Source organism: Populus nigra, chromosome 8 (assembly GCF_951802175.1).
Source record: "Populus nigra chromosome 8, ddPopNigr1.1, whole genome shotgun sequence".
NCBI classification, from domain to species: domain Eukaryota; kingdom Viridiplantae; phylum Streptophyta; class Magnoliopsida; order Malpighiales; family Salicaceae; genus Populus; species Populus nigra.
In genome coordinates, this window is record NC_084859.1 from 1,739,247 (window position 1) to 1,766,360 (window position 27,114).

The 27,114-nt window shown below is 34.3% G+C and overlaps 1 protein-coding gene across 1 annotated transcript; it reads right to left on the reverse strand.

Moving 5' to 3' along the window:
• Positions 1–984: 984 nt before the first annotated feature.
• On the reverse strand, positions 985–25,532 carry LOC133701821 (UDP-glucose:glycoprotein glucosyltransferase). The gene is made up of 37 exons (XM_062125933.1): positions 25,163–25,532; positions 23,247–23,696; positions 22,985–23,138; positions 22,370–22,541; positions 22,167–22,240; positions 20,839–20,935; positions 20,651–20,763; positions 20,409–20,524; positions 18,222–18,279; positions 16,879–17,031; positions 16,695–16,793; positions 16,444–16,602; positions 16,206–16,274; positions 14,797–14,882; positions 14,473–14,635; positions 14,061–14,195; positions 13,846–13,951; positions 13,661–13,755; positions 13,423–13,535; positions 13,126–13,336; positions 12,771–12,839; positions 12,445–12,590; positions 10,995–11,096; positions 10,140–10,287; positions 7,495–7,551; positions 7,290–7,420; positions 7,028–7,116; positions 6,569–6,915; positions 6,358–6,456; positions 5,419–5,483; positions 4,418–4,520; positions 4,162–4,320; positions 3,899–4,039; positions 3,720–3,763; positions 3,515–3,629; positions 1,924–2,076; positions 985–1,792 (listed from the first exon to the last, which is right to left on the reverse strand). The coding sequence occupies exons 1-37, from the start codon at positions 25,327–25,329 to the stop codon at positions 1,556–1,558; spliced, it is 4,995 nt and encodes a 1,664-aa protein (XP_061981917.1). The 5' UTR covers positions 25,330–25,532; the 3' UTR covers positions 985–1,555.
• Positions 25,533–27,114: the final 1,582 nt, after the last annotated feature.

Here is a 27,114-nt window from a genome sequence, read left to right on the forward strand (position 1 = left end):
AAAGTTGTTGAAGTCAATTAAATAATAAGGCAAAAACCTAATTTTTCTAGTAAAAATAAAAACAAATATGTACGTCGATTGTTTTTTTTATTTTATCTTAGAGGCAAGCTATTTTCATTTTTTTATAGATGAATCATGAAAATATAATTTAATTATAAAAAATATAAAAGAAATTATAAATACCAATTATAATAATTCTTGAAGCAATATGAAATTAAAGAAATAAAAATTTTAATTAATATTTAAAAAAAGGTGAACTAAACAATTTAAAAAAACAAGAAAGAGAGTATTAATTAAAATTTGAATAAAAAATTAATGAAAAGTAAAAAAAAAATAGAAAATTAAATATAATTTGAATAAAACCAGAAATTATTTTATCTTTTTATATAGTTTTTGAATGTCCGCTCCACATAAAAATAAAATATAGATGACATAACTCATGAACATAAAATAAAATATAGATAATTTTATATTTTATATAAAATATGAAAAGAAACAATTTAAATATAAATTGCTATAATCCATGAAAATAATCAAAAAACTTAATTACTATTTAAAAAAAACTAAACAATTTAAAAAATAAGAGAAAGGATATTAATAGGAATTTAAATAAAATAATTAATGAAAAGTAAAAAAACAAAAAAAGAGAAGAGAGAGGGCATTAATTAAAATAAAAAAAAAAATAAAAACAAAAAGAGACAAGTCTAGGTCTTGTAGGCCAGATCCATGCACCTAGTTAATTTATTTTGTGAAGGTCTACTCCACTTTATAGATGACCTCTAGTCCACTAATTTAGACAAAAACATTCTCCAGTCACTCTCTCTCTATCTCTTAATATTTAGGGACTCAAATGTAAAAAAATAAAATTTTGAATCAAAATGTAAAATTTAAAACAAGCAGGGATTACACAATAGATAATTGAAACTACCAAGACCAAATTGAAGCTTTTCATGCCTATAGAACAGATTCAAATTGTTCAATTGATTTCAAGAAAAGATTATTGAACTATTAAAAGAGAAGCCTTTAAAGCACTGTGCATGCATGATACCCTGATCAAGACTGCATGTTTACTTTTCCAGGCAAGAATTGAAGGTGAGTTGGGGTTTTGACTACAAGCTGAAATATCAAAGTAAAGCGCTAATTCTAGGCTAACATGATTCATGGCGAAGAAAATCCAGCGCTTGCTGCCATTAAAAATTGTACACCATCAAAATTCTTGGTTTACAGTGGATTAGCTATGAAACCATTTCCCACATCAAAACAGGTAAAACCTAAAGAAAACAACTCCGGCACTTACTCTTCCTTTGCGTTGAGATTATAGAACCAGGTGCAGATGGTAATGTGCTTATTCAGTTTGGGAGAAGAATAAGTAGTACATCCCTAACATGGTGCCCGTAGTTGTTGCTAGAGCTTGGGTCTCATTAAGGCATCAAGCAGACAAAACACGCTGCTAACAATTTTTGTCAAGACTTCCATGTATAAAGCAACTGCACCAGCTAGCTAGGTCCTCCAAAAAGTGATCACATGAACCGGATTCAAATTGCAAGAATAATGTTCATAATTCAGACTTGGATTCAGCGTCTTCCTCCAGTGAATTATCAGTTTGATAGTCCTGTGATTGGTTGGGGGACACAAGTTCTTGAGGATTTACTTCATCACCTAAGATTTTTGCCTGTGATTGGTTAGGGGACACAAGTTCTTGAGGATTTACTTCATCCCCTAAGATTTTTGCAGTGAATTGTCTCGCCTCAGAGTCAAGATTAACCCATTCCGAAACTATTCTTTTTGCGCCCTGAAAAAAACCGAGAAATGAATAGATTCTTGAAAACATAGAAAGTGTTGTGAGCAAATGAATGATGAAACGTGGTGTTGGTTATAGAACAAGTCATATTTGTAGAATCATGGCTCCAAAGGAAGAATCACCTGAAGCTTGGGTTCCTTTGTCATGGGATTGTTGCAAAGATCAATAGTTTTTGCTCTGGATTTCGTAGCATTACCACACCATGATTCGCACCACAACCATTCTTGAGGCAGTGAAAAGATGGGTACTGTATGCTGAGCATAGTTTGGAAGATCCTGAACAAGGAAAAGGAAGCAACCTTTTAACACAATCTAGTACGTGAAAGAATATCAGACACACAAATAAAACAGTACCCAACAGGATCCAATACTGTGTGACGATATCCATTCCAATTGCAAACTCTCATATAATTATGTATACAGCACATATACTGCCTGTTATACTACACAGGCATTAAGCAACAACTTGAATGGATATCCAAGTATTTAATGGATATACTGCCTGTTGTACTACACAGGCAATAAGTAATTAGCAACACATAAACCTGGAAGACTGTCTCTGGTAGTCAACGGTGGATAATTGAATGCTTTTGGTGATAATACAAAAACTTTTTCAAGCAGTCAACAACAATCATTAGAGTTCCAAGTATTTAATGAAGATTATAGATAATGTACCAAGTGACAATACATACAGGCAAAATTTAATAAAGCAAATTTGATGATGATTCCTCCACTAAATGGCAAGATAAAGTTTCCTCCTTGGAAAGTGGAACCCAGTAAATGGACCCATGTCCAGAAATAACAGCCTGCTAATGAATTATAGCAAAAACTGTCCATGCATAATTGCAGCCAGCTACCTCCCACGCAGCATTGCTGCCAGCAAGCAGTCAATTTTCTAAACTTGATTAGAATATATAAAATTGAGCAGCACTCCATCACCTGAAGGGTGGGCATGGACCAATTGCATGAAGTTTTATAGCCATTAGACCCACAAATCTCATGGCTAAAAACCTTCATATGACATTCATGTACCATATTTTAGGAAACCATGAGTACATTGTTTGTTTATTCCCGAATTCTCTTTTTCCTTTTTTTTCTTGTTTTATGTAGAGCAGGCTCATGCAAATGTAATGCAGGAGCAATGAAAGAACTTCAAAAAAACAATTGTTTCAGAAAAATTACATTTATTTTACTAGAGATACAATTTTATCTTATTTATAAGTTAGGTACTTAGATTTACTGTGACATTAATTAATTAGAAAGTTTACTATTTTAGGAGTTTATTCTATTTCCTACTTCGTTTTGGTCTATTTTTCTTAGATGCGTGTAAGTTGTAACTCATACCTAGGAAGATGAAGATGATGTCATGAATTGCAGAAATATTATGATGAATAACTTTAAAATGATGAATTTGCCAGAAAATCTTCTCTCCATTCTTGTCCTCTAGTGCTCCAGGTGATCTCTTATCACTCTCCCACTCAAAGCAAAATAAAGATAATTTGTGTGTGAAGTTTGAATTTGTTTACTCTTAACATTTTCTCTTCATATCCGATCAACTAAGCCAAACGAAATCATTCAAATTCAGAGAGAACAGTGACACTGGAAATTCTATACACAACAACAATTTTGACAGATCACTGAAATAGTATGGTATGCGAACTAAGTGAGCACATCAAACACAGTGATTATAAGAAAAATCAGGTTGACTAGTTACCTGATCCAAATTTGAAAGACTATTTGGATCCTTGCTCAGTGTTTCATAGAAAACCCTTAGATTATCTCCTGCAGCTGTCTCTCGAAATTTAACCAGATCAACAATGTACAAAGCACTGGATAAGGAAGAGCACATGTCAAGCTCATGGCTGGGTTTAAGAACTGAACCAACTCTGAAGAATAAATTAACAAAAAAGATTGCTTACCTGATATGATATGGTCTTCCCCGCAAATGTTCTTTCCAGAATCCCTGTACCACACAAAAGAATGGGAAAAGATAAGGAAACAGTGATTAGATGGCAAGTTGCCTAGGCCTTCCATGGCACAAAATGAATTTATGGCAAACTATCTTTAAAAGGGGGGGAGACTAATCAGTGAAGTATACTTGGCTCCAAAATCGATATCCATCCATATCCCTGTTGTTATCACAGAATGGTGTATAAGCAAGAGGTCTTCCTTTTATATCCATGTCATACAGTTCTCCCATGTCTGCTCGCACAACCTGATCAGCATCAACAAATATAACCTGCATATGGAAACATTGATGCGTTTTTAAGAAAATGTTTAGTAAATATGGAGTCAATAGCAAGAGAATACAACCAAGTTTTGACAAAAAAGAAAGAAAGAATGAAAGAAAAACTGCTATACCCTCTCCAAAGAAAGTGGAAAGATAACATCAAGGAACAAAATCTTATATGCCCAAATAATTCGCTGCTTTTCTGTCTGCTTATGCAACCATGATGGCCATTTATAAGTGACCAGTTCGTACTCAAAACCATACTCTTGTGCCATATGTGGAATCACATCCTGCGCGATTCATTAACAACCAGAGAATGCACACAAGTCAGACAATAAAATTAGAAAACAATATGCAAGTGACAACTATAGATGAAATAAATACAACCTTAAATTGCGGAGAGAGATAGTTCTTTATAAACCAAAATTTCACTGGACGCTGGGTGTTCTTCCAGACACTTAGAATCATGATTTTAAGGAAACGTTCATATCTGCCACGCCCAAAACACATAATGAAATCATTATGATATTACATTAACCAAGCATTATGAGGTGTACAAGCAGATGAGTGTGATAGTGAGACCCAGAGTGAATAGGTCCAATAAATGGGCTGCTGCAGCTCACACTTTTTTTGCTAATACAGCAATTGCATTGAACAAACAGCAAGTATGTGTGTGTGTGTTACCAGGAAGAAAACTGACAGCTATACAGGTTTATCTATGAAGCGCACAAATGAAAGTTCCTCAGTTCCACATACAAGTTCTCATTCAAAACTTTCAGCACATGGCTGTTTGAGCTTTGCTGTTTGCATTGAACAAACAGCAAAGTGTGTGTGTGTGTGTGTGTGTAGGTTTCTTTATGAAGCGCACAAATAAAAGTTCCTCAGTTCCACATAAAACTTCTCATTCAAAACTTTCAGCACATGGCTGTTTGAGCTTGTTGCTTACATTGTGATCACAGAACAGAAAACAATCTCAGAAAAGATTCACAGGGGCTAATTTTATTAAATCCAGAACAGTTAATCCTCTAAAATTTCGCTTAGCTCACTTTGGTTTTTCAAATTTCTAGAAATAAAAAAGATAAAAGTACATAATGCAGAATACATTAAGGTTCTGTTTGGATACCAGGCAGGATTGAGAATCAAGGATTCATAATCTGTTCATTTAGCAAAATTGGAAGGGAAATTGGAATTGAAATGGCTAAATGGGAACCCGAAAGAACTTTCAATACAATTCTATATCCAGGTGTTAAGCATTTCTACTATTTATAATCCCATTCCTGCATTTTCATGCTGGTAACCAAAAAGCACTAACATCACATCAGACAGCAGAAGACAACAAATAGAATAGAAAACAAGCACAAATACGGAGAGAATAAGAAAAGACTTACAGATGCCCAGAAGCAATAGAGAAGATATTAATAGTTTTTCCATGCCGTCCACGCTTCTCATGCTCCTAAAGGAATAATTTTTAAACAATCACCATCTAAAAGAATAATGAAAGCAGATGTGCACCACTGAATTTGTTTTCCAGTGCTGGTAGATGTAATAGTCAGTTTTCCATTAAACAAAGCAACTCAAGAGCTAGTTCTCATAGCCAAAGATAAAATTTTAACAGCACTCTAAAACATCAGAAAATGACTTGAGAAAATGATTGACAAAGAAGAGAACTTGGATTTTCATGACAGCAACCATTCTGATACCCTATAGACTGTAAAAAACAAAATTATCCAGTCTTCAAACAAAATTAGCTAATATTCCATCTGGACTGGAAAAACAGTCCACTATTTGATTTTTTCCCATCCCTAAATGTCAGCCCGTACTATAAAGTTGATGAATGGTTGTTTACTGCCCCATTGTATGATGCATCAACAATCTAAATATATCATTGAATCAAAAGGTGCATCTTTATTATTAGGGGCAAATTTGACACTGTGCAACACTTAACTACATTTTGAATAATTGCTGAACACAATGTGCAATACTCAAAATAAACTATTATTAGAACCAGAGGTAGTATAAAACCAGAAAGAAATGACAGGGAACCATAAAGATGCCCTTACTTGGTTGGAAAAACAATTCATTAAGAACCAAACAGAAAGCAGCAAAGAATAGCAGGGAAACAAACAATTGTCCACTGAGTACATTAAACAACCAGAAAAAGACGATGAAAGATCATATTTCTAAAATCAGCGCACTATGAATCCACAAACGCTATAGAGAGGACTATAAGTATAAAATCAGAGAGCCAGTGCAATCCACCAAGGCACTGTGAAAATCTGAATAATTTAAGTATAACAGCAGAAACAAGTGAACAAAAATTAACTCACCATTAAAGCACTCTCATTCTTCTTGGAAAGCCCGCTGCCGCCGCCAATAAAGCCAGAAGCCCATTTAAACAAATTGGAGTTCCAGCTATCATGAGTTCCCTGTAAAAATTTCCCCAAAACCATTCTAAGGATGCAAGACTTAACCAAATTATCCAGCTGTGGTTGTCCTTGAAATAAGTAATAATTATAAGCCAATATAACAAGAACTGACCTTCCTTTGTGAATTCTTATCATCATCACTTGAAATGAGCAGTTTCTCATGCTCCATGCCCTTTTTCTTCACCACTTCTAGATGAACTACCTTGCCTCGCAAATCATTAATAGTGATAAGTTTCGACAGATGCTTTTCCTGACTTCCATCACCACCTTCCCTAAAAGCATAAAGCTCAGAGCTTCGACCTGGAGCAAGTTGAAGATACCACACCCCAGGAGAGACTTTCATTTGCCAATAACCCAAATTGGCCATCACAAGTGTATCAACCAAGTGAGGATTACTCTTAGTTCCAAGAATTAGCTGAAGTCCTCGGGGGGGTTCATGATCTTTCTCTGAACAATGACCTAAATAAAACAGTGCCCAAATAAGTATGAAAGAATTGGTAGTCATATGATGAAACTTACAGGGAAACACCAAATTAGAATAAGAAATTACTCAAAAGAAACAGAATCTAACCAGTAAGAACAAGTGCTTCAAGTTCAAAAACTGCTTGCAATGTTCTAGTGTCACCCAGGTTCTCAAGCAAAATATTATCCAAATCATGGCTGAAACATTTAAAACATTCAGCAGCGACAAGAATAATAATAAGCCACTGAGACAGTAAGATTATGTTTGCAAAACTAAAATTAATCCCCTACGCTTTAGTAGAATATATACAATAAAGATGGCGACAGTATAAAGATGATTTAAAATGTATTTGACTAGGAAAGGAACATACACAGCAATAACAGGCTCAACAAGCCAGGGCTCAGGAACATCAAGGTTCATGGTAAGAGTCTTCGATAATGGCATATTTGCAAAAAATGCTTTAGGGCCATTTACTGTTAAATCAGTGCTGCTGAAATCATCCTGAAAAGTCATAGCACAACTAAGATACAATGCATTGGAACCTGAAATTACCATTCATAATCAAACATATATACCATGGTTGGGACCACATATCTATAGTAATTCTTCAGCGGAAGATCAACAAGAGAACTCTGCAAGAAACCAAAAATGTTAGTTCCTCGACATGTAGAAAGAGACAACAAAATGTTGATAAAAAGCTCATAATGAAGAAGTTCAGCTAAAAAGCATATCCCATGTAAGGCAATGTCTCAGCTAGCAGTGCAGATGCAAGCTAAGGCACTAAGCACCTAAGAAAAATGTAAAGTACATAGAAGAAAACAGCATACATGCCTTACAAATCCATCATATGTTTAGGCAATTTTGCAATTCATGATACAGAATAAAAACTAAGAAAAAGTGAGAAAAAAATAATTAGAAGCAATCTAGGAACATGAATCCAAAAAGAAAACGAGAGAGAGAGGTCATTTGCTGGCATTGTTTCTGCCATAACAAGGCCCAGCTAAGCATAATATGGAAAATTAGTCCTAATCTTTCACCAGAAAATAAAGACACAGAGGTCAATGCCTGTAAAGAAGTGGCTGCTCCCAGCCAGATGGCAATCCAAACAAACTTCTCAAGGTGCCTGTTTATATGGCAGCATCTTTCTAATAAAAGAGTGTCAGAGAGGCAAAAACCTTACTATATTGTTTGAGAAAAGAAAACCTATTTGGCCTACTTAGATCAGGTTGTCATAGCATCTATAAAGCAGACACCAATGGATTGTGATCAAATCCCAGCTTCCAAGTTAGCAGCTACTAATTTCAAAAGATTAAAAATATTCAGGGAATTAATTCAACTTGTCCTTTTTATTTTAGACTCAATCTCCAATTTGTCCCTAAATATAGAGTCCATCAATCTATCCTTCTATTAGAAATTCTATCCAAACTAACAGAAATGCACATACATGAAAAACTCAAAAGTCCAACCTGATTTACTAAAAGAAATTGAACAGAGAAAAAAGAGGAGGAATTTTAACACCATGCAACAATTCATTATTTTTCAAATTAATTTTATAAATAAATCAGGTTAGGTTTGGGTTTCTCATATAAGGGTATTTCCATCAATTTGCATGAGGACATCCACTGAAACGATAGATTGAAAAATGACCTAGAATATAAGGACAAATTAGGAGCAATTTGACTTTGAGAACAGATTGGAGGCTAGACTTAGAATATAAGGTGACTAGACTTAAACTATAAGTATAGATTAAGCTAATATCCCAAAATATTCAAATACTTTTCCACAAATCTCTAATCAGCCACAGTAATCTTCATCTACCTTCAGATGTTCACATACCACCATTTAGAGCATGTCATGCTTCAGATGTTAACATACCAACATTTATGGCATGCCATACTATTCCTTTTCTTTTCATGGTTCTTTCAGATATTATATCTCGTTGTCTACCCACAAACTGCATGCAAGATCATTCATGTGGACTTTCATAATGTGCTAGAGAGGACTATAAAAAGTCAATCAAAGCATGACTATAAAAGAGAATTTTATTCGAATTCTACAGCCACCATATCAATAATACATTCAACAAAAATAGCTTCAATTTTGCAGAATGCAATGCATGTTGTGTGGAATAGAGTTGGATAAATAATTTTATTTTGATACATGAAATCCATCATGCATATAATTAAAAAAAAAATACAGTGCTTTTTTATCTTGTAAATTCGTTCACTTCATGCAATTGCAGTAAATCACATATCATCCAACAGGTCGCCAATCAGGCCAACTGAACCATTGTTTGCATGGATTTGAATATACATGTCAGAAAACTAGCAAAACCTAAATGCCCCAATCCCAGTAATAGCACTCTCTAATTTTTACTGCTAAATACATAAACCACTAGGATTTAAAAAAAAAATATTATTATGAACTATTACTGGGTTTACATAGATACTGATGCAAACTTGCTCTTTCAATTACTTTTCCAAGTCGATTGCCTAGAAAAAACTTGGTCTGCGCTTTTATGAGTGCAATAGAGGTTTAAAGAGATATATGATATTCCTAATTCTCAAGCTTCTACAGGTTTCCTTCAATTTCTTAGTTGAACTATTGTGACGGGAGTTTAATTTTTGTCAAAATCATAAAACTTTTGGCTTTAATAGGATAAAAACAGAATCTAAACTATTCAACTATACTTTGTAGGTATAGAAATCAAAGCCCACGTTTCCAACATCCAAGTCATTGTTTCACCTTTGGCCCTTCCTACATATACAATAGAACTAATCAACATCCCCAGAAGTTGATGCAACAACTTTTTCTAACATCAGAGAACATTCATCAGTTTTCATTCACAACACCAAAACAGATCCATACACATTGGTGCAGAGGACTGGTCAGACAAGGGGTACATAAAGTCAAACTCTAAAGTGGCAGTGAAAATTCTTCATTTCATTTAAATGAGATCAAAATTGCCAATTCGAAGGGAAAAGGCCATGTCAGGTTGATCTGTGCTTAAAGCAGCAAACCACCATATGGATCCATTGGCCTCCAAATTGTATCATCTTGGTTTAATGGCTTTCAGAAACCACCAGATATGTTACAAGAAGGTATTCAAGTTATATGGTTGTAGTGGCCCAAGGCTTTCAAAACTGCAGGTTGCCAAACCAGTGTAACAAAATAAGAAATAAGAAAAGAAAAATGTACAATTTGGTAAATTTTAGCTCACCATAGGGTTTAGCACGATTCTCATGCTTGGTTGAACATATGTCCTTAGAACTCTAAGAAGTGAAGAAACCTTCTGACCAGCTGCGCTTAAAGGATCAACAACAGCATCAATATGAACACTGGAATTTTCATTATCTATAATAACAGCACTGCAAACAAGAAATGATTGTATTAGATTTCAAGAGCAATCCATTGTCGAGAAATTAAAAGATGACAATCTGTAGGAAATTACAGAATGATATATGAGAATAAACTATTACCATCATGGTGGTCTTCCATGAATCCATTACTTTCTTTTTTATTTTATCTTGAACATGCCTTTTGCATTTGAATAAGAAATCTCAGTAATTACTAATTTTGTCCATAAACTTGGGGATCCAAGAAGCAGGTGATAATCATTGCAATGTTGATGAGGCAACTCAACCAAATAGGATTTTCAAAGGTAGGTTCACAGTGATAAATTGTCAGAATTAAACATACAATTACCAAATATGAGAACAATGTTGACTGAATTATTTATCAGAAGCAAAAGAAAAAAAAACATGACAAAAAAAAAGTGTGAAATACTACAGTCTGAGAAAAGAGATGAGATAAAATTTGTGATCTAGCATTAAGTGGGATGGTGGCGAATGTACTAAGCAGAGCAATTTCTCTTTCATATTTGTCAGATACATCAGATATTTGACAAAATTTGTAATTAATGTTGAATATCACCCAATTATATATACATGGGTCACCATATATTCACCATAACAGTCATTGTCATTGCTACACAGCTCAAACAGATAACAGCGGAAGTCTTCTCCCAAAAACAGGTGGGAAAAAAACAATCTATGGGATGGCAAATAATTCTTACCTATGTTCAGCATTCAAAATCTCAAAGCGTGCACTTTCTGAACTTCTTTCCCGCATTGCCATTGCAGATGACACATACATTATAATATCACTGACAAATTTGCTGCAAGTCGCATGAGAAAAATTAACATAAAATCCCCAATGGGAATGGATAGGATATGAAATGTTTTGAGAAGGAATGTCATCTATTAAACTTCACAAATTAAAAACTAATCTTTGTTGAACAGAAACTACCAGCAATGGCATAATTGGAAGTACAGGAGAGAGCAAAAAACTTGAAGAAAAAAAGATTCAAAACATTAGTCACCAACAGTGAATGCATACCAAAATTGCCAAAGAGCTTCAGCCTCAGATATTTACTATTTTCTTCAATTTTCACCTAAATTTACAGGATCTTTTGTAGGGAGAGTTAGCTTAGTGAGTTTACATCACATTGAGTAGGGTCACACTTATCTGGACCTTATTAAGGGATGATCAACTTGTAGTCAATTGGTCAACCACAAAGCTTTCTACTAGTGGAAGCGACCTCCTTTCACTTTTCAATGAAACTTTATTCCAGTTCTCTAATACTACCTAATAAATCACTAGCTAAACCACTACATTCCTAACCCTCAAACAACGGCTGCATCACATTCTACCCTCATTCACTTGTGCATACTCCCTATACACTATCTGATATTCTCACCTACAATGATGTTGGAGCTCCTTAAGTGTTGTCTACATTTCCTCCCTCAACACTCTGTATACAATTATCGATAATACATCTCCAAATACATTGATTAATTCCATTAAAAGAACCCTACATTATCACCTATTTTAAGATCCATAAACAAGGGGGTAAAGTGTATGAAATTAAACCAGTTGGCTAGTCAAGCTGAGAGCCTAGTCACTCCAACCTTCTGCAAATGTCAAGGCAGCAGAAACACTATCTGAAGAAACTAGAATGATATGTTCTTGGAAATGCTTTAACCCGGTGTGCTGGATCAATTAGATAAATAAGATAAAAGGGGAAAAAATGTGTGGAATTTCAAATCAAAGATGTGAATTCAGCTCAACAAAACATTGTGCCAAGAATGAACACAAATGAAAAGAAAATGAAGCGAGCAAGGAAAAAAAATTCTAAAGTGTTCTAGGATACAGAACAATGGTATGTAAACAATTATAGCAACTTTCTAAAATAGCCATGGGCCATGGCAATAACTTCAATATTCCATCTAACCATTCACTAACTTCATTTTAACAACTTCCCCACCACATGCCCAACACCTCCACGCCCTAGCCATTAAAAAAAGTTTGTTCCCCTCTTGCTTTATGATGGGCAGGTATTGTTAGAAAATATATATAAGAATCTCAGCTACAATTAGAATTCTCTGAAGGGAAAAACTCAGAGACTGTGGTAGTTGGGTATGGAAGTGGGTGAAGATCCAGGAGCATAAAACAAACAAACAAACCTTGTTAGCATGTCAGGGTCTACATCCTGCCACTGCACTTCTTCAATAATTTCTCCAATGTGCTTTACTCTTTGCTTGAACTCCATCGTCTCTAGAAGATGAAAATCATGACTCAAAAAGGTGCCTTCATCACCAGGAAACATCACCTATCCAATGTTGAAGAAAAGTTAAAAACATGAAACTGCACAAAATTGACTGAAATTAAACAAATTTTGAAAAACATTGTGTGAAAAAAAATAAAACAACAGAAAGAAAAAAAGAAAAGGATGAGAAATTAAACCCATTAAACAACTTTCTGGTTATGTTTGAGAGTCTAATTAACTCACCCTTCCATTGGTAATGACCGCATTCACACCAGATTCAAGCCCAAGAAGCAGGTAAAAAAATTGTGACACCTGCATATCATTGGAAAAATTGATGATATTTTCTCTTGCTTATGGCAACAAATGCAAAATACCAACATCGGGCAAACTCAAACATAAAAAACTAAGAAATGTTAGGGAAAAAAAGATAGCAAGAATTAGTAGAAGCTAGGACTACATTTATAAAAGATCATATCTAGCAAGACCAAAATCTTCATTTAAAAGATCTATCCATTTTAGACAAACAGAAGAAGAAAATTAAGACAATTTCATGCATGCAACAAATACCAATTAGCACAAATAACAGAAATATATATACCTTATTCAATTGTTTTTTCACTTTGTCAGCAGAAAATTCAGAAAGGATGGACTTGTAGGTTTTCCGTGGTAGCTCATTTGCATCAACCAGATCATACACCTTGTCTATAAACGTTTGAGTGCTTTCAGCTGCTACAGATGATGCCAGGATGTACTTTTGCTCATAAAATGAACATAAATGCTCCAAAAAGTTCAACACATTTTTCTTATGACTGCATGACACCATAAAGAAAACAATTAGGGCTAATATCAAACAAAGTTTTATTCATGCTGTCAAAATAATTTTGACTTAACAAACCTGTAAGAGGCAGTGGTGATTTCAAAAACCTTCACAAGAAGGAGACCAGGTAAATCAGAATCTTGACTGGAACTAAAGAGAACACCCAAGCGAGCACCCTTAGACCCTTCTATCTGCATCATAATGTGAACATTAAAAGATAACCAATGGTTGTTATGGAGATTTCCAACGAAGATAAAGATAAATGACAATAAAGAAAATGAACAAATAGAAATTCGATTGTAATAAAAAGCGCAACCAGATAGCGTATTCCTTCATGAAGCAAGTTTATCCCCTTCTTTGATGTGATGTCAACAGCAAGGAGATGAGTTACAGGTTTCACATCATCTACAGCTAGAATATTAGGGTTAGAAAGAAGTTAGATTACAATAACCATTAGTGATTCAGTAAAATTTCACTGTTCTCAGCATAGATTCTGCTTACTTCCAGGGGAATGCAAGAAGTTAATATCATTCACCACAGATTTCCCTCCAAGAACTCCCGAAGTCAGAGAAATAAACCTTGGTTTGGCCTTGCCTTCAGCAATGATCTGCACAGAAACATCAGTAACAAAGTATAGAAATATGATGTATGCATAACATCATCAACAACCAAAGCAAAACAGATGAATATGCAATAGCAGTGTTTGAATGATTCACCTGTGGATTGTAGCGGCCAATACCACTTTCTGACAGGAATTTGTCCAGCACATCAGTGTGAGAATTTATTTGCCCATAATAAACTTGCTCTTGTATTCTGGGAAGCTCATCATTCATGGCGTTCATAAGAACCTCCTAATGAAAATAAAACCAAAGTTTCTTAGCAGGGAAAATAATTTCCATTACCAGAGGTCAGCATTACCACAACAACCATCTTTAACTAAACAAAAGGAGGTCAAAGAAAAATTTCCTTTAGTATTACAGATTTGCTTCTCCTCAAATAATTTTTTTTCATTCAAGCACATTTCACAATAAGATTTGGCAATGAAAACTGTGAAGCAGCATCTTATGATAATGTATTAAAAGCTGCCCGAGTGCAGGTATGCAATGCAACAGAAAATATTAGAATTACCTCACTAGAATCAAAGACAAGACCGTTCATTAAGAGGCAACACTGCAACTTGTTCAAACCCAGCTTAAACACGAACATGGAGCTTTCTTGTGACAGTTCCTTATAGGTTTGCTCCTTCGCCAGTTTTAGCAATATATCTTGAGGAGGGGTTTTTACCTTTGGTCTACACACATGGAATAATAACATGCAGTAAGGAGGTCATTGATTGAAGGAAAAGGAAGCCCAGATCTTCTAAAAGAATTTGTAATGCACATGGAGAGACATCATGATAGTGCAAAAAAGTTGAAATTGCTCCGTTAACCAGAAAAACCCATTAAAACTCACAATATGGTATCCACAAATGCTCCGTCCACATGGTGTGTTTCAGGAACATCATCTTCAGAATCTGACTCCATGCGTAATCTGTTTACCTGCCACACATATATGAAATTGCTTGTTAACAAAAATCAAAATGTACTGAATAAAAGCAACGCGCATACAACAACATGAAATATGTTTACCATCCAACAAAGACCATATGCTTCTACACTTAAAAGAATGGCAGTGAGGGAGGGAACTGTTCCGATTTAAGCTAGCAAAAAAGGAGGGTCTATTGAAACCTAAAAGAAATTAAGTAATAAGGTGGCTTGATTATTTGACTTCATCAATCAAAGTGTCTTTTGGGTCAAGCATAAGCATCCACAGTAGATTTCTTTGTTTATAGTTTAATGTATTAACTTAAGGGTAATTTTGTAAGAAGGGGCAGAATTGCAACTTCTGCAAGTTCCTGGAAAGCAGAAAGTTTTGGTCATTTTCAGGTTTAGTATAAGATTTGATGTTTATCAGAATGTGGTTTCTTAGCCTTCAATAATTTATTCCAATTCAGTTGTTTTCCTAGTCATGTTAGGATTAGCTATGCCAATTCTGTTTAGAAGTATTGGTGTGATAAGCCGTCCTAATTGTCGGGCCATTCTGTTGCACCCGACACTAATCACTATAAATAGAGATGCAATGTCTTATTTTTACTAGAGCAGAGTTATAAAATAAATTGAGTTATGTTATTTTGGAGGCTTGGTGCCTTGGGTTTTCCGTTTTGATTCTTCCTTCTTCTTATTCCTGCAGTACTTCGGGTACTTAGCCATGATTTGACCCCAAAAATCTTCTAAAACACACCAGCCATTAATCTCAAATCCGCATATGTCAAACCCTAACCTTAACACTGATCAAAAACACTAAAACTTCAACATATTCAGGGCTGTTCTGCATCAGGAAGCTAATGTTAAGTTGAAGAAGAAGAGGAAAAGGAAGAGGAAGAAGGTTGAACTATCACACTTGCATATGGACATCACCAGTGTCAAGGATTACTTAGAGAGGGGGCTGGACCCTGTCCAAAACGCTATCATTTTTTAGGGATGCGTGTGCACTCAATACTCAAACTAACTCACGTGCATTTGGCTCAAGGGTTTACTCATTACATAAACTAATAGACCCTCCCATCACTTCTTCATGTGGAAAAAACTATCCCTCACATTCTTTCTCCTTTGATTGATATTTTATCAAACTGCTCCTCGTTAGGCAAAATTGCAAAACTTTCCAACTAAAACAAACCAAGTGTATACTTCAAAAAACTAGGAAAAATACAAACCTAGTACATAGTAACCATATGAGCAGAAGGCATGTTTCTATTGCAGGAAGTTACGGTCCAGAGAAGTGCTAAAAATTGATAATATGCCAAAGTACAGAGCAAGTCTTACATTGCTCAGAAACTGGAAAGCTGTTGGTGTCCCATAGCTTTCCTTAATATATATGAAAAGACGTATGATCTGCAAAACATGTCAACAAAATTCATATGCTTATTCCATGAATCACCAATCCAAAAGTTAGAATGAAATCAGCCTGGCAAGCAGACAGCACACCATTTGTAAGGCTAGCAATAAGAGTTAATGGGAAAAGAAATGAGAAAAAGAAATGGAAACTAAAGAAAGAAAATACCAAACTGGATATATCCTCCTCAGTTTCACCATCATTCTCCTCAGCAGATAAATGTAGGCCACGACTAGTTGCTTTTTTGATAAACTTTGAAGAATATAGAATCAATCCAAATCTCATTGGGAAGTTGTTCTCATACAAAGACAAAATCATGTCGACAGACTGCAAGTATACAAAACTCAACATATGAACAGTTCAACAGGGCAGGACAGCGATGGGAGCTGTTAATCATAGACATCAGAATAAAAACTTGCCTCAAGACCACAACTAGTGGCTGGATCAAGAACATAAACAGCATGAAACAGGTTCTTGCGGATATAACGTAGCTGTCCAGGGAAGACAGGCATCAAAATCTGCACAAAAAACAAAAAATTCAAGAGATTTGAGTTTACAAAACCATCACTCTTAAAAGAAAAATGTTGAAAATAGTATATCCACCTCATTTATATTGTTCCTCCACCGCTTATACATGGCATCCTCCTCTAAGTTATTAAGATAATGAACATGACTTGAACGAAAATCAACACGGATCATACTGGATTCAGGAGGAGACGCTGTCGAAAGAAGTTTCCTTATTGTGCTGTGAGGAACCTGCAAAAATTAGCACTAGTAACTTTTTAATACAATTTGTGCTATTTTTGAAATTCACTTCATGAAATCACAGTCCAATTTGATATATTAACCTGAATTGCATGGAATGACATATATTTGCATCTACATATATGAATGTACATGCGTGCAAGCGTGTGAAGCAAATTAGATAGAACATGTTATTAAAGCAAAGACAAAATTATAATCAATGTTATTGCTAATAAGAGCACAACATGGTGGAAGTAAAACAGAGAAAAAGAGCTTCATTAACAGATGCAAATCTAAAACAATAAAGCAGAAACAATATATTGTTCCCTATACCATATTTTAGACTTTTAATTCATCTAGAGTTATAGAAAGAAGCAACTCCTCTCCCTCAAAGCCATGTTCTCTCATTACTGAAACAAAAAAGTATTGTAGGGCCTAAGAAGAGGTTGGCTGTTCTCTCAAAAGTTGAAGGATAGCTTTCCAAAATAAACTACAGCAAATTGATTAAGATGTGGAGAAAAGTTCCTTAATTATCTGGAGTATTTCTACAACTTTGCAATAAAGGGTCCTGTAGAATTCAACTGTTAGTAAATGCCAATCCATTTAGTTTTCAACTTAAATGGCTAATACAAAACCCTTTTCTTAGGACTTTGAAATTCACTTTACTTATGCTTTTGCAATAAGCACCAAAAAGCTAAGTAGGCGAATAATCCTCCCATGTTCTCCAGCAACATATACACCCTTGGATTGTGTTATTTCCTGGCTATTTGGGAGCAATTACAAATGATGTTTCCAAAACACTATGGTTGTGAGAAGTTTGTTCAACAGATTGAGCCCAGTTTCACATAGGTAATGTCAGAAACTAGGAAGTAACCAGGTGTACTTCTTACAATTTTGTCACCTCTATGCCAGTTTACTTCTCATCCAGCCATGTAACTTCGCCTTTTTTTTTCTTCTTTCTTCTCCAACAAAAAATGCTCAAAAAGAAAATCAAATATTTCCTTCTCTTCCTCTCCGACAAAATGCTCAAAAAGTAAACCAATTATTTAACCATGCTTATCAAGGTCATGCTAGTAATTTTGCTAGTCCAGAAGGGAAATGTTTAGGGGGGGGGGGGGGAGAGGAAGGGATTAAGGGTGCTCATCACCTATAGTCCTTGCTATGCAAACAGAATAAAGCAAGAGAGAATTAGCAACATTCACCTTCAATTTAGAAAATTGATCGGCCAATGATAATTCCTGCTGGACCATGTCTACCAACCTATAAAAGAATAAGAGGAAAGAAATATTAAAAGTACAATAAACTCAGTCACAAAGAACTGAAATGCTTCACTGAAGAGATCCAAATTATATTAATGTCAGGTGACAGTATATATATATATAGTGGTATTCAGAAATGAAAAAAAGTGAAATGAAGACTGTCTGGTTGTTAAAAAGTCTAAAAAGAAATATCCCTTTGAATTACATGTGCATATTTGGCTGTAACAATAAGTCTCTTGTTTACATCGGCAGAATGCTTGGCCCGCAAAGTACAAAGATTGGGTACTCTTAAGATAACAAAGTCAACTCACTAAAGCTGTTTTAAATCACAAACATCTCTTCTTTTTTTACAATAGGTTGCAGAGCAGCAAATGAAATTTAGGATATTACACTCTAAAAGTACAAATGAAATTTGGTTTAATTCTAAAAACCAGACAGCACAGTTTGTCCAGTTATCCGAAATATTTAATTTAATGTCCAGCAAATGAAAAGTCTAAACCTAAAGCTGTGTTAACCTAGAAGTTCCCCAACTAAATAAATGCTGGAACGCACTAGTAACTAGCATTAGTTTGGAGCAATTATACATCTAATTTCAGATTCTCCATTTCCAAAAAACATAGGAATAAATAATCACATGAAAAGAAAAAAAAAATTGCACCACATCAAAAATAGCACATGCATGTCAAAGTACGAATTCCAAAATGGTTGTTACAACTTACTATTCAACACAAATCTTATAATCTGTCTTGATCACATACGAAACAATGCAAATCATGGAGTGAATAGCTGACTTAAATAAATCATGCTCAGTCACAATTCAATTCGATTCATTGAATCATACAAGTCAACTCAAATAGAAAATAGAAGTAAAATGCATAATTTTAAAAGAGATAAGAATACAAATGCGATGTCTTAAAGGTCATGGATGGAAACAGCGTATAAACAATTTTCTGTGGTAAATCTTTCTATTTGAAACTTAAATAGGTTATTATTAATTCAAGTTTCACAAAGAAAGAGAAGAGTGCAAGAAAGCAAGAGTGCCAAAGACAACAAGAATGACAATGGTGATACTGACATCAATATTGAGAAAATTATTACTGTTTGTTAAAAGACTAATTATATACAAACAAATTTCTCATATAAATAAGTGCTGGTGACATTTTAATGGAAGGCCAATCATTTAAAATTTATGAGACATGCACTTTACCAATTATCAGTTGACACATCTGTTTGCAAGGAAATTTCGTATGAAGGGTTTGTAAATCATTTTCCTTATTAAAACTAGGACATTCAGTAATTTAACTAGCTAGAAGATGGCTTTTGGATATATCATAAGTTATTGAGTCATTATAATGATCAAAGTACCAAAATAATATGTTGAATTTTGAGACTTCAGGTTCAATTACCGACTTAGAACTAGAAAATTAAAATGATTTGCAGCTAGAAAATTAAAATGATTTGCAGTGCATTTGTTTAGTAAATGATCATTTATCCTTTATTTAGAAATATGTAGTATGTTATTTATATTTTATAATGTTGCTTTCATTTGTGACTGAATGTTGCAATTCTCAAACTCAAAAAGGGATGTTACAATTTTTGAACTCAAAAAGTGCTTTCTGATTCCCAATTCAAATCTCAATTTGACAACAATCTTCAGATAAGTAAACATGCACCCCAGACCAATGGTTAATGAAGATAAGCAGATGCCTGAAGCACAACCCTCCATTTTTTTCAACAATTAATGAAGCCAAAGTAAATTATGTAATATTCACCATAAATCAATATTAATATGCTCGTCGGAAACAGACAAACTACTTATGCCAATCCTCAAAAATTAACATGGAGAAGCCCAGTCCTTTAAGTTTGCAAGTTGCAGAAGTTTACAAGCATCGAAGCTAACAATAAACCATACAACTGCCAAAATTTTGCTTTGGATGGAATAAAGATATTGAATTCAAATGATTGTGTCAGGAAAGCTTTCAGAAAATAACTTCATGAACCATCACCCTAACTAGTTTGTGTATTAAAGCTTGATTGAGTTGAGCTAAATATGAGATTCAAGAACTCAAAACAGGTAGACAAAATGATCAGCAAGAGAGGGAAAAAGTTCACTGAGAGCAGAAGCATTACAGATAAAGGTCAATATCCTCAATATTGATTAAAGCACCATTCAGAGCCATTAAGGACTTGCCGGGAGGGATCATTCGCTGGTTTGCAGTTATCTCATCTTTAACAGAATCCTTGAGCTGCACGAGGCAACATTCGCGCAATTACATCAGAACAACCAACATCACAAATTTCCTTTGTAAAGATATTAACTATGAATATTTATTTCAAAATTTGTCAAATCCAAACATCATATGACAAGTTACCTTCATGCGAGACAAAGAAGAAACTACACTAGGAAAATTTTGGTTGATTTCATGCATTGATTGTAGAGGGTCAGAGGCATGAACTATTCTTTGTGCTGTTTGATGTCCTAGATCTGTTGAAAGGAAAAGAGATCAGAAAACTGCAGTTTATCTAAGCAATCATGAAGAAAGGCTTAAATTATAGATACCCTTTAGTTCCCAAACATCAAGTGTATCAGATATTGTTGACGACAATAAATAGTCTCGGAAAGCCATAATCTCTGATGTAAGCTCAGGTTTACGTTCCTGCACGTGAAAAACATAGCAATCATGATCCCTACAGTGAGCGGATAGGTGTCTTGTACTTCAAAGTATAGTCTAAAATACAAAAGTTCCATGAGGATCATCCCAATTTTAAACATCTTTGGCTTCAACAATTAGCCTTTACAGCTCATGTTTACATCTTCCATCATACAGGAAAAATGATTCATGTTATTGCATTTTACAGCTCATGTTCAGATTTAAAGATGATAAACTACTCAACAATTTATATTTTAAAATAAGAAAAAGATAATGAATTTAGAAATTTCCGAAAGAAAAAACAGAAGATGAGCATTATGGGAGGAGACAGAAACTAAACAGACACCAAAATAGGAAGCAACGGATCATGTGGTAATTTTGAGCAATAGGCCACGCCAAACTATTGAAGAACAGAAGCCAGGGAAAGAATTTTTCTAATTAACTCTTCCTTCTGGCCTCTTCCCAAGTGTTTACCGCTTTACTTTCTGGTCAGTAAGATTTTAACTTAAGCATGTCCCTCCCTACATTGCACCTGATCTTCTACTTCTTTCTTTTCTTGTAAATTCTTGTTTATACTTCAAACAGTATTTACAAATCAAGAACAGTATGAGATTTTAGCTACACTTAAAAGTTCAGAAGTTGTATGTGGTCTATTAACATTAGTGCTAATCATTGTTTCCCAAAGAGGGATTACAGTACAGAAACATATATGTAGGGCTTTCTTAATTAATTTAGTAAGCTTGGGGATATTATTACAGAGATCTCAGCACACTTATCCTGATCTTGATGAGCAGAGTTTTTCAATTGAATTGGAGTTTCTATACACTTTCCAATTACTCACTTCCATTTTAATCAACCAGCTGGAATTGTGTCAGGACTCTATTTGCATTAAGCATTTCCTAATCAATGGAAGACACACCCAAACAGCTAGCACTAGAAAAATTAAAAATCTGTGCATGCGTGCGTGCAGGAGTGTGTGTGGACGCGTGAGCACACTGCATGTGTGAGGGAGGGAGGGAGATGAATGGTTGGCAGCACGCAAGGCGGTTTCTTGTCAAGCCAAAATGAAGACAACATGCAACGTACAACCCCACCAGATTTCATTATTATAATAAGACAAAGTGCAGGTACATGCATGAACACGCACAGAAAGAGAAATAGTCAAAGACTTGTCTAAAATAAGACAAATAAGTGAAAAGAAAAGGAAGTACAGGGGCAAGTTTCAAGTATAACAAACCAGTATTTTGGAAAAAATGAACCCTCTAACTTCTTGGCTAAGATCTTCAGTCCGAGGATCCTCCAAAGTGACACCTGAAACTTACATCGTCAGTCAAAAAGAGTGTAACAAAAAAGGTAGTTTGGCTCATTCAGAATAACACTGCTCTTATAGAATTTCATCTTGGCTTTAAATTATGTACATAGAATGATTATCATTCTAACCTTTCTTTATTGCACTATCATCCATGGCCTTATATTCCATATTCTTCAGAGCAAGTTCTACACCATAACCACCTAAATTTAAGGAGTCACTCGCCCCAAGAGCAACACACCGCCCAACTTTTGATTCACAGCCAGAAGGTAAAACAGGTCTAACTACATATTTTACCTTCCCCTGAAAATTTTAGCCAACTCGTCAGCAAAAAAAAGTGAAAATAAATATTGAATATACATATCATACTCATAGTATGAGAGAAAAATAGTACCATAAATGTACACAAGTGAAACAGTAATCTCTCGAACAGCAAAACTATGGTTTGTTTTTTTCTCCAACTAAACTAAAACATTTTTCGTTCAGCTTTTAATAAAAGAAGACATTTATACTATTGTAGTTCTGGCAAACAGAGTATTTATGTCTGTAAGTGTGTTTCATATATTTTATTGTAGTTAATATACGAAATAAAGAATCCGTATCTTCTGGCCAATCTAAGAAAAAGGAGAATATATGGTTTGTTTTGGAGGGGTTTGATTGCATTAGATTTAACTGTTTGAAGTGAACGGCAAACACCCCTAGATTCCACGGCATAATAAGATCCTCTAAAACACCAAGTAACATACCTGTTTGGCAGCTTCCACCAAGGCGGAATGAAACTCCTTAAAGCAATCAGTTCCAAGAGCTCCATACAGAATAGTAACTGGACTTCCAGAAAGTGATTCAAAATGAACATGATCAAAATCAAATAGTTCGGGTTGCTGAAACGAGTCCTCTGCCCTGGCAACCATGAAAAAATATAACCAAGGTAAACCATGCAGTGTATTGGTGATACCAGATTTAGATGTACATACCAATTTATCAACCAAGAAACAAGGAAACACTCACATTCCAGTAGGGCTATGAAGCCACAATAGCAAATCCGCAACATCATAGAACAATGCCGCACCAGTATCCACCCAACAGCATTTCCCACCAGGAATTTCAGGATTTCTTCCCACAAGCAAGGGATCTGACTTTTTCATTTCACTGGTATCATTTGTTTTGGCAAGGCCCCCACTAGCATTGTTTGAGAAACTATCATCCAAAAGCGGAAAAGAAGAAAGAGACTCCTCTGCCAGCTGTCTGTAAAGCACCAATCTTGGGGATGCAGATCTTAGAATAAGAGAAAAATCAAATAGTGAGGCCAATGTGTCACTTAAAACAGCATGTCCATGTTTCATAATTTTTTTGAGGCAATCTTTAGCGGTATAAGAATCATTGTCTTCCTTCTTTGAATGAAGCCAGCTATCAATGAACTCCCAATAAATGTCTTTCCTTTCCTTAGATAGTAATTCCCTGCGCCCAGAAGTGAAACAAAAGAAGAAAAAAGTTTCACAGATTCAAGAATAATGACTTAATGTATAAAACTTGACAGGAAAAAAAAAAGAATGCCATAAAAACTCATTCTTATATTAAGGAGAGAAACTTTCATTTTTCAGGAAGGAATGCTAATGTATATGGAACTGCTAAATGAGTAAGGCCAATGACTCGTGAATGGGCAGCCCAATTTGTCCAGGGGCATTCAACACCGGTACTTACTAGTTAAAGAATCTAGATTGTCAGGGAAATAGCTGAAAAGAACATGAGTTTCCACAAGAAATTGCCTCTCAACACAGAATTTTCACACAGATTCTTGAATTTAGCTCATTCAAGCACACAAACGACCAAACAGAGTTAGATAATAGGCACCTACACATTATCTTACAATTCTATCGCTTCTTGAAACCCACTCAACAATATATCAATGAGAAATCCTCCAGCCTACGAGAGGCTACAAATTAACATATGGAGAGGACCTCGCCACAACATCCTGACTTCCAACAAGTTATTGGTGTTTCAAGACCACCATCCACTTCCTTTCTTAGAAGAGGCCTTGATGTCATTTCAAATTTCTCACTAAAAGAAAACAACAAGAAATGGTATTTAACCTAGAGACCATAGAAGGTCAATATAAATTCATCATCAAGTAATGAACTTCCCACACAAACTTAAGACACTGTTCATATTCTCCACAAGACACTCCAACATAATTAAACGATTATTGGTTCTTTTATTCCCATTTTCTTCCAAGAAAGAACCCTTATGAAGAAGCATCCTCTTTCAGCCATCCCTGATCACACCATTCGCCCATATGTTCTACCTCTATCAATGACATTCTCGCATCATTAACCTGCTTCGTATCTAGGACCGAATTCTGCCTACAGAAGCGGTTCCTTAGCGTGAAGCCTCAGTTACGCACTTCCAATCAAGAAAATTCAAGAAACCAATCAAGAAAACATGAAAACAAAAAAGAAAAGAAAAGAAATTAAATACTAATAAAAGAAACACAAGATCAACAGATAAAAACCCACATAAAAAAAAACATCCTCGAATACAAACAACGGCATCCTTGCATTTATGTATGTACGACGAACTTCTGCCTACAAAACCCCAATTATGCACTTCTATACAAACAAGAAAATTCAAGAAACTAATCAAAAAAAACATGAAAAGAAACAAAGAAAAGAAAGGAAATTTTTTACCAACAAAAGAAACACGTGATCAAAATACAAAAACCCACTTCAAAAAACCTCAAAGAAACATATGACCAACTTCTGCCTAGTTCCTTTAAACATGAAAAAAACAAAGAAAAGAACTCTCGTACAAATAAAAGAAACACAAGATCAACAGACAAAAACCCAATTCAAAAAACCTCAAAAAAAAACATTAACTCCAAATTCCCAAGACAAAACAATAGTTCAAGAAAGAAAGAGCAGATATACCCAGCTTCCAATAAAATTGGAGTGCCCTCCCATTTAGCCCGAACAGCAACCTGAACGTTTTTGGGCCTTCGATTCTCCCCACAAGAAACCGAACCAAACCCACAAAATCCTACAACACAAACTAGAATGACAAGAACACAAGAACCGGATCTAAAACGGGTCCCCATTGACAGATCTTCTAAACATATACGGGTTCAACAAGATCCAACATTACTAGTACAGAGCTCTCTCTGTGTCCCTGTGTTGTACTGATATATAAATGATAGTTATAATTGTTGGGTTTTCAAGGCAGGCGAGGCAAAGAAAGAGGGAGAGTGAGACCGCAAGAATCAACAAGGAGGAGGAGGAGACAGACGACTTCGGCAGGAAACAGTGGACTGGACTTACTTATGGCTCTTTTGGTCTTTGAGTTAATTATACTTTAGTCCCTCTAGTTTATCAAATCATATTAATTAAGGATTATAGTGTGAAAAAGAAATTAAACAATTTATTGACGAGTGTTATTCATGATTATTAGTAATATTTTTAATTTAAAAATATTATTTATTTTATAGCCAATATTTTCATCTTAGATATCTAGTTTTTCTTGTTAAAATATAATAAATTGGGAAATAAAGGATTAAGTTATAAGTGATTTAAAATTATAGGATTGCATATATAGTTTCTGAAATCATGAGTACTAGTTAAGTAATATACAATTGCTGAAATTAGGACTAATTAATTTATTATACTATAAATTTAAACGCGTTGGATTTTTATTATGTAAAATTTTATTTTTTTTAATTTGATTTTTAAATTTTTATTTTTAACAATTTAATCTTATTTAATAAGTAATTAATTTCATTTTTTTTTGAAATAGTGGGATTGGAAGAAGAAGAATCGAAATAAAAAAATGCAGCAGACATGAATAGCATACCATAAGTTTTGAAAAAAATTACTTTAAACCTCCAACTTAAATAATCACATAGATTATATAATTTCAGTTCCTCAAAATTATTTCAATTCTATTTTGATACATGAGTTTATTTTTGTTATTGTTTGATTTCTAGTTGAGAGAGAGAAAAAAAAAATCGTCAAATTCCAACGATAGAGATAGAAACTTATCATTAGTGTCGATTTAAGCTACTAAAATTAGGGATTTTTGTGTCAAATTGTTACATTCGATGAGGAGAGTTCATATTAGGTATTTCTATATCTTAAAAATTTGTGAAAAAATAGATATGAGCTTGGATTGATTTTTTGAGGGGTTTTTTTGAAGCCATATATAGGTTTGTCATGATTTCTAAGGTGTTTTATAAATATTTTGGGCCAAGAACAAGTTTTTCTATCGAAAGAATATAAGGCTCGATTTTCAAATCTGGGCAAAACAGGCGACGCATCATTTGTTTTTTATATATAAAAAAAAGGGGTAGACGACATGCCCCAGGCACAGATTAAAAAAAAAAAGGCTTGTTCATGCGGGTTTGCCTTAGTGGCCTGCACATGAGCCTTAGTTAAATAGGTTAGGTGGGCTGGCTTGGCTTTCTAGACATCACAACACCAGCACCTTACCCTTTTTTCCCCTACTTTTGTTTATTTCAATTCATGTTTTTTTTTTAAAAAAAACTTAATTATATTTACATTGATACATATTTTCTTTTTTGTTTTGTTTAGAGAGCCTTTTTTAAATAATATTGATTTTCTAGTTATGCATTTAATTTTTATAAGAGGTTTTTTTATTCATCTATTGTTTTGTTTTTATCTTTTTGAATAAACAAGCTATGTTTTTTAAAATAACAAATATTTATTTTCAAGTGATATTTTTAATATGTGTAACTTTACATATAATTTTTTTATTCAATTAATTTAATATGTTTGTCTATTTCTCTTATTGTTTGATTAATTAACAAACATGATTAGGTAAATATTGTATTTTTCAAGATTAAATATCCTGATCTATATATGTTTCTTGG

Coding starts and splice junctions, on each gene's coding strand:
- LOC133701821 (XM_062125933.1), bottom strand. CDS start 25,329: ATGGGGACCCGTTTTAGATCCGGTTCTTGTGTTCTTGTCATTCTAGTT. Junction 6,916..7,027: donor TGAAGCACTTGTTCTTACTG/GTTAGATTCTGT, acceptor TGTTTTATTTAG/GTCATTGTTCAGAGAAAGAT. Junction 4,521..5,418: donor TCTATTGCTTCTGGGCATCT/GTAAGTCTTTTC, acceptor TGGGCGTGGCAG/ATATGAACGTTTCCTTAAAA.